Below are 8,861 nucleotides of genomic sequence, written 5' to 3' on the forward strand. Positions count from 1 at the left end.
GAACAAAAGGTTGGTAATTGTCCAACTAAAAGAGAAGTAATGCTTATTATATCTTTTGGTCATTTGTTTTATGATTTTAGTGATGTGTTTTAAAATTTTAAACATTTTAGACAATCATATTAGTGAAATGGGTCAAATTAGATTGAAATCCAGGGATGTCAGTTGTGACGGGTTGAATTGATAAACCAAATACGGCTCTTATATCGACTATAGTTGATCTTATTATTAATAACTACGAATTTCACTGATATGGCAAATGTTAATAAACTGAAACCACTATTATTGTTCATTCACAATTATTTCAAACAATTTTATTACTAAAAATGCAACTGCATATATACTAATATGAACTAAAACACCTACCTATGCCGCATTTACCGCCTCCTCATTTTGACCTACTACTGCAACTTCACCTTCATCTGAATCAACTTTTTCGCGTTGTTGAACCACAAGCACAGAAGACACAATGCCATGGTTCGAGGAGGCTAACATGTCTCCAATTGGCCCGAGCTCAGCATGCTCAGGTTGCCGGTCTGATAACCTAGCCACCATAGCTGTCGGGAACCGTGCTTTCCCGACAACAATAAGATCATACTCACCACTTTTCCCTATTCCCAATATGCTTTCAACAATATTAGTCCCTTTGATTTCTTTATATTCCACCATCCCTTCCCACTTCTTCAGAAAATCATTCATTGCCTTCTCATCCAACTCCTAAAAGAAATATTTTTTTTATTTTTTTTAATATCATAAAAAACCAATATACTTTCTTACTGATATATTAAAGTTTTAAACTTATACCTTTTCTTTCTCCGGGTTGATTATTGCGGTTGAGAAAGTATACTTCTCTCTACCTTTACTAAGAGCCAGTCTCAACCCACCACTACCACCGTCACGCACCCCCGTATTATCCTCCACAAATCTCAAGACAGTCACGCTAACCGCCGGATGCTCAACCATCCTTCCTCCCAATTCCAAACACTCCCGATCATCGGGCCCACCAAAAAACATCACACATGTTTTTTGTGCAATTGTGGCGGTGGGTCCCGGGGTCTGCCGGTACTCGCCACCAAGACCCCGGTCAACCAACACCGCCACTGAGCATTCAGCATTGCTCAGGACCCTCTGATTAACCACTCTCCAACCGTGGCCCACATTCTCAACTACATCCGGACCGTCGGTTTTTATCCATCGTTTATGGAACGGTAATATGATCATTGGCACACGCTTCTCTTTCGCCACGTGGCAGATATCCTCGTGCATTGTCGACAAAGCCGAGATGGCGGTTGTGGTCCGGACTACAACCTGGCCCATTTGTCCGTAGGCTCGGAATGCAACCGCCACTCTCTCGTGAAACGCACGAACCCGGTAGTTAAAACGGCTGACAAACGGAAGACCATTTTTGCGGAACCGATGGACCATCACGATCGATGAGCTACGTTCGGTTAGCTCGACTAGGTGCATTTTGTAGAGTTTGAGCTGTGCCTTGTTAATGGGCCGAGTTGACTCGATCAAACTGATCAATGAAGATATGTTTCCCGGGCCATGGACACATGCCAAGATTCTTAGATCATATTTCTTCCCAGAGGTTGAGCTTCTACTCCCGCTCTTACGGGCCGGTTTGTATACAGCCATGACTGCTGGAGTTGTGATGAAAGTGGTAAAAAGTGCCATGAGTACTAATATGGCAAAAACCTCATCATTAAGAACCTGCAACAATGCTATACACATTAAGATTATTGAATTAAGTCTATGAATGTTTAAAAAGTAAAGATTTGCTTGAAAGTGGTTCGTTTTGTAAGTGACCAGTCATTTTAGTTTGTAAACAAGCTGAGCCCGAGCCGAGGTAAGCTCGCTTGTTGGTTTGTTTTGTAATAAAACCAACATTTATTACTTATAACTCAACTTCTGATATATATCAATGATAAAGTCTACAGTTTATAAATTCAACATTATACATGATGTGTACGTTAAAAACAAGGGAAAATCACCAAAATAGCCATTTTGACCGAGATAATTAATAAAATAATCACTTTGGCGCAGCAAATTCAACATCTTGGTCAAAAGGGCTATTTTGGTATTTTTCTCTAGTGATACTTTCTTATAAGCGTAAATATGCGTTAAACCTTTTTTTTTTTAATTAAACGAGCTAACTCAACCATTTGATGAGTCAAACTCGAGCTCAAGATTACAGCATTACACTAACCTTTTTTTCTTTGCCAATGTTGAGAACAATGAGTTCAACTAACCCTTTCGTATTCATCAACAACCCAAGTGTAATCGATTCCCTCACTGGCATCATACACAGCACCGCCACCACGAACGTCCCCAAAATCTTGCCACCGCATGCTGCAGCGATCACCATTGCTAGCAGGCCCCATGCTTTCCCTCCACTGATTTTGGTTACATCAGTTTTCAATCCACTGGAAGCAAAGTACAAGGGGAGAAGCAATCCGGAAACAAAGTCTTCGATTCGTTCTATTAGTTTTTCAGCAAAATTTCCCTTAGGGATGGTTAGCCCGAAGATGAAAGCTCCGAAAATAGCGTGTATGCCAATGAGATCAGTGATGAAGCCGGAGACCATAACAGTGGCTAGTGTCAAACAGATGTAGGCTTCGTCTACTGTGTCGTGTTCTGGTGAGCAACGATGAGCCACCCAGTTCATGACTGGCCGGATCGCAACCATCATGAAGATCACAAATGCACATCCTGATCTTATTCAAAAAATAAATTTTTAATTTTCAAATTTTATTTAGTGGGGGCACGTATTACAGTTCACAATAGCATAAATTATAGTTAAACGGGCCTTTGCGAATTGGCGGGTCAAACCAACTTGAAAATTTGACATAAGCCCGAGTATTACACAGTTCAAGACATATGAATCCAACACGACAATAATATTCGCAGTTGGACACGAACACAGTCTGCTTAACTCAAAAAATGCTTAATCATATTAAGGAAAATGTTTAAATACAAAGGGCTCTTAAGTCTTAACATACAAAGGATTAAATATAGGTTGGGTAATTATTAACACAGGTTGCGTGATTATGTGACTTTTATGTGTAATAATTTACTTCAATTACTTAAATATGTTGCGTAATTATTTTATCAATTTTGACATAAAATATCTAAACAATTTGATGTATGGAATAAAATAAGCATTCTTTTACAGAAGTTAAGAAATAAAAGGGCCAACCCGAGTATGACCCGTAGGTAAATTTGTTTGTCGTTCGATCCGATAATGACACAACCTTTTATACTAAATTTAAACCCGTTAATTTAATGTTAGATTCGTGTCGTGTTAAAATTCATAACGAATTGGACACGTACAATTTTCGGAACATATTTTACAAACAGCAGGACAAAAGTTTCCTTTCTTGTGACTGCATGACAAACATCTCGTGACAAAAAAATTCAACTACACAAAAATAATTTATTTTTCTAAAAAACAAGGTGTATTAGTATTAGTTAATCCCTACTATCATCTTTTGGTAGTTCTCGGTCCCAACTAATGAATTGGCTGGTGACGGTCCAATCTTTTAACGTATTTGTTCCTAACAGTTCGCGACTAACAGTATCTTAACTTCATTAGTTGCAGATCGCCGGAAAAACATTTTGGACCGGAAAGCTCACATTTTTATTAATAAAAACCAATAGACCAAAAAAAACAAACCTGAAAGAAGCACCCAAACAGAAACCAGTGGGCTTTTACCACCACCTTCATCACCATTTCCAGCAAGTGCCACAGCCAAAGCCAGCAAAATCCATGCCACAATATCATTAAACGCGGCTGCAGCCATCGCGGTCTCGCCTACTCTAGTAGTCAACAGCTTCAACTCGGCCAGAATACGTGCCAGCACTGGGAAAGCAGTTATTGACAAAGCCACTCCCATGAACACAAGGTACTGAGCATACCCAACTTTGTCAGCCCCATCAATTGTTTTACGCAGAACGAACGCGACTCCGATCCCAAGAATGAATGGAACTGAGATTCCGGCTGCTGCGATTGCGAATGCACGTTTTCCGCTTCTGCGAATTGAGGATAAGTCGAGTTCTAGGCCGACGAGGAAGAGGAAGAAGAGGAGGCCGATACTCGCTACGGATTCGAGGATCGGAGTGCTCCACCGGGGGAATATTCGGTGCATGTAGGAGTGATTCCGGCCTAAGGCTGATGGGCCTAGTAGAATTCCTCCCTGAATATTCATTGCCGGAAAATTTAGTTTAAATGTTTAAAAGAAAACTGTATAAATGGTCCATATGATTTGACCGTATTACAAGTTTGGTTTCTGGATTTTTAAAAGTTCCAACTTAGTCCAAACATACGTGAAAGGTTTGTACGTTCAGTTCGTGACGTTAACCCAATTAGTTTTTTAACGGAAAAGTGATGTTGTGTCACTGTGTGTCATTCATGTGAGGTTAAACGTGTCTTTTCAAATTTGAAACAATAATAAATAAATAACTTCCACAACTTCTAACGTTGACTTCATCACCATCCATTCAGTGCAACATCAAAGGTTCAATGTATAGTCGAAGGTGATGAAATCTAACAAATATCGACGATTTGGTGTTATGATTTTGTAAAAACCGAATTTACGATTAGGTTTTGGTTTTGTATGTAACAAAAACCGAAAAACAAAACCAACCCAAATTTATATATTGTTGTTTTTTTAATTTTATTTTAAGTAAATTATAAAAAAATTAATAACTATATAACTCAAATATTTCAGCCTAAATGTATATAATTAATGAGTTATTAACTAACAAAATGATTCAGACCCAAATTCGATATTCTAGGCTGATTTCTTTAGCCCCAAAACTTTCAAGACCAAAACCAAAACCAAACTGGACCCAAAACAAAAATTAAAAAACTAAAACAGAACAATTTTCTAAAATTCAAAAACCAAAGTTTCGGTTTTAGCCCAAAACCGACCCTAACCGACACATGCATTGACCTAATGAAGTCGACATTCTTTTCCATTAAAAACTTATTTAGACTATATTTGCAATTTTTTAAACTTGATAACCAAACTTGAAATACAGTCAAACCTCGTGGACCATTTATGCAATTTTTTTCTAATATTAAATCAAAATCCTAACTAACTTAAATCTTAAATCAAAAATCTCCGGCCAGTGCCATTAGATCGCAAATTACAATTTACGTCACCGGAAAGCTGAAAACAGCTCCGGTGATTGTGTAATGAAGGGGTAAAGGTTTTGTTAATGATAATGAAATTAAAATTGAACGTACGACTATCTCGGCGATGACTTTAGGTTGCCGGAGAGGCTTAAGAACGAAGGCGAGTGAGCGGCTGACGGCGAGGACGAGGGCAGTTTGGACAATTAACAATGGAAATGCGTAGTCGAGTGGGTTATCGCCTTGCCAGACTCCGTCTGATGCGGTTTTTATTGACGTAATGTTCACCGTCATCTCTGGTGGTTTTATTATTATTATTATGAAGATGAAGATGGTTTGTTGGTTGGTTGGTTGGTTAGCTAGGGGTTTGAAACAGGGGTTGAGTGTGTATTTATACCCGTTTTTACTACTTTTTTTTGTTTGTTTGTCAATTTATAAAGATAAAAATGGCAAAACTGGTTTTTTATTTTTTGATGGTTTTTCAATAGTCGTCCTTTAGAAACCTTAATGGCGGAAATCATATTCTGTGTTTCCAAATTGTTGCACGTTACGTCCTTTTCCACTAACCCAGTTAGATTTTTTCGTTAACTCTCATCACATGAGATGCACGTGAGGGTAAAAACGTAATTTCATTCTCCACCTCATTTCCCCCCTTTTATAACACGCCCACGTCTTTTCAATCTCACTTCCAATCCTTCATCTTCTTCACCTCTTAGTCTTCTCCGACGTTCATCTTCCACGATCATCATCATCGATCATCTATTCCATCTAAAAATGACCTGGGAAATACGTGAAACTGGGGAAGATTATGATGTTGACCTAATATACGGTAATGGCTTACTGAAATTACGATTTTTTTCTTTGATAATTAGGTTTTCTTTTGGGCATTTTACTTACAAAGTTATGGTATTTTGCAGCTGGTTATCCAAATATTTTTAGCTTAAAGATCCATCACGGTGGTCGATTGACTAGTCCTCCAAATCGCACATATGTAGGAGGTACTGTTAATTTCGTGGACCTGATTGACATTGACAGGTTCTCCATTCACGAAGTTAGTGAAATGATGAATGTGTTAGGGTATTCCACTATTGATATTATCTTATATCAATTTTTACATCCTGAGAAAGGATTAGATGATGGTCTTGAAGACCTGTGTAGCGACTAAGATGTGCTGAGGTTAGCTACACATGTGGAACATCATAAGCTCATTAATGTATATACTCAACATGGGGTTAAAGATATTAAAGATTTTTGGTCTTCACCTAAGCCAAAAAAAGGCATATCATTGTCTATTGAAGAAATTGATGAGCCTGGACCTTATGCTATTGTCCTTGTTATGCAGTCAAGTGGTGCTGGGAAGTCTATTGATTTTGGGCAGTCAAGTGGTGCTGGGAGTTCAATTGATTTTGGGCAGTCAAGTGGTGTTGGGAGTTCAATTGAATTTGGGCAGTCAAGTGGTGTTGGATTAGAGGTGGATGTTGGGTTAAAGGGTGATGAGGTGGATGTTGGGTTAAAGGGTGATGATGTAGATGTTGGGCAACAGATTGATAGTGGACTAGATGTTGATTGTAGGGTAGAAGGTGATAGTGGACTAGATGTTGATGTAGATGTTGGGCAACAAGTTGTTGGGCCAGAGGGTGATTGTGGGCTAGATGTTGATATTGGGCCAGAGGTTGATGTTAGAGCAGATGTTGGGCTAGTTGTTGATATTGGGCCAGAGGTTGATGTTAGTGCAGATGTTGGGCTAGATGTTGGGCCAGAAGGTGAATGTGGGCTAGATGGTGATATTGGGCCAGATGGTGAGGATGAGGATGTTGTGCTACAGAGTGAGGTTGATAGTGATATTGAGGGTGGGGTTGAGACTGATAGTGAGGGTGAAGATGATAGTGATGATAGTGACTTTAAAGGTAATTTAGGTGAGGATGATAGTGATAGTGACTGTGACTTCAATGTGAAAACAAAGGTTGTGCATAAGGGTGAGAATGATAGTGATAGTGATTTTAGAGGTGATGAGTGCAAAATTACTGATGATCCTGAAGTTGATATGAGGGAGTACACTAATAATGTTGACTTAGAAGTGAAAGATAAGAACCCTGACCCTAAAGATATAAATATACAAGATGAAATTATAGACAATGACAAAATACCTAGTGGGTCAGAATCTGATGAGAATGAGACTGGTACTAGAAAACACCATTTGCATACTGTTAGAAGGGCAAATGCAAATAAGGATAAGGAATCTAGAGTCAACTTTTTCATAGGGAAAGAGTTTGGGACCAAGAAAGAAGTGAAGTTGTTGATTAAAAGACATTCAGTTGAAAGTAGGAGGAAGCTGTTTTTTGCAAAGGATGATAAAGTCAGATTAAGGGTACAATGTGGTGGTAATTTACCAGATTTTGATATTGATGATCATGGAGTGCATATTGACAGTCAACCAAAAGCCAAAGGACATGCTGGTAAAACAAAGAGAAGTGAAGGGGGTTCTTTAGAAAAAGGAAAACAAAAGGTTGTGGTAGGTAAGACTAAGGGCTCTATTAATGTTGGTGGTAGGGGGAAAAAGACAGACCCAAACAAATTTCAATGTCCCTGGTCAATGTTTGTTTCGAAACCAAAAGGTGTTGAATCTTGGGTGTTGAGAAGATTAAATAATGAGCATAAATGCCTTCAAACAAGGAAAGTTAGTGCTTGCACATCCACCTTTTTATCTTATCAACTACTAGATCAAGTTCATTCCAACCCTGAAATACCTGTCAAGTCTGTGCAAGAGAAATTTCAAAGACAATATGAACTAGGAATTTCCAGATTAAAAGCATACAGGGCTAGGGCTAAAGCCAAGAAAATGGTGCAAGGGGATTACACAACACAGTATGGTATGCTTAGGGATTATGTGCTTGATTTGAAAAACCAAAATCCAGGTACCACTGTAAAAATTCAGGTTGAGGAGGGCACAGACACAAATCTACCAACTAGAAGGTTCAAAAGGATCTATGTTTGTTTTGGTGCTTTAAAGCAAGGGTTTAAGGCAATAGGGAGTGATCTACTGGGTCTAGATGGTGCATTCATGAAAGGATCATTCCCAGGTCAAATTTTATCTGCAGTTGGAGTTGACTCAAATAATGGAATCTACCCAGTTTCTTTTGCAGTTGTAGAGACAGAAAATCTCAGCTCTTGGACTTGGTTCCTAGAAAACTTAGAAGATGATCTGGATTTGGGTCCAAACTCATGTTTCACTTTCATGAGTGATTGGCAAAAGGTATGTTATTAATTTTGTGTTTGTTTTTAAGTTATAACTTTCTTGTACACTGCCCTATATCTGGATTTAAGTTGTAACTTTCTTGAACAGGGCCTTCTTCCTGCTATTGAAAATTTGTTTCCATGTGCTGAGCACAGATTTTGTGTTAGGCATATTCATGAGAACTTTAAAGCAACTTATAGAGGGAAGTTGTACAAAGATATGTTATATAAGTGTGCTCATGCAACAACAATTCCTGAATTTGAGACAGCAATGGATGAGTTGAAAGCATTCAACCCGGATGCCCACTTGTGGTTGTCCAACATTCATCCTAAACACTGGTCTAAGTCACACTTCTCAGGTATGCACTTCATCTCTTTAATGTGTCAACTGTCATCTTTAGCTTTGTGTCATGTGTCAACTGTCATCTTTAATGTGTCAACTACTTTATTTGTTCATAGGGAGGACAGTGTCTGATATGTTGCTTAACAACAT

The 8,861-nt window shown here is 38.5% G+C and overlaps 1 protein-coding gene across 1 annotated transcript; it reads right to left on the reverse strand.

Moving 5' to 3' along the window:
- Nucleotides 1–256: 256 nt before the first annotated feature.
- On the reverse strand, nucleotides 257–5,514 carry LOC143599280 (cation/H(+) antiporter 20-like). The gene is made up of 5 exons (XM_077077268.1): nucleotides 5,249–5,514; nucleotides 3,674–4,193; nucleotides 2,207–2,709; nucleotides 802–1,710; nucleotides 257–714 (listed from the first exon to the last, which is right to left on the reverse strand). Exons 1-5 carry the CDS (start codon nucleotides 5,426–5,428, stop codon nucleotides 364–366), a joined length of 2,463 nt encoding a protein of 820 aa, XP_076933383.1. The 5' UTR covers nucleotides 5,429–5,514; the 3' UTR covers nucleotides 257–363.
- Nucleotides 5,515–8,861: the final 3,347 nt, after the last annotated feature.

This window comes from Bidens hawaiensis, unplaced genomic scaffold, assembly GCF_021521415.1.
Source record: "Bidens hawaiensis isolate Kalapana, Puna unplaced genomic scaffold, B.hawaiensis_p1.1 tig00051732_1, whole genome shotgun sequence".
Classification (NCBI taxonomy): Eukaryota; Viridiplantae; Streptophyta; class Magnoliopsida; order Asterales; family Asteraceae; genus Bidens; species Bidens hawaiensis.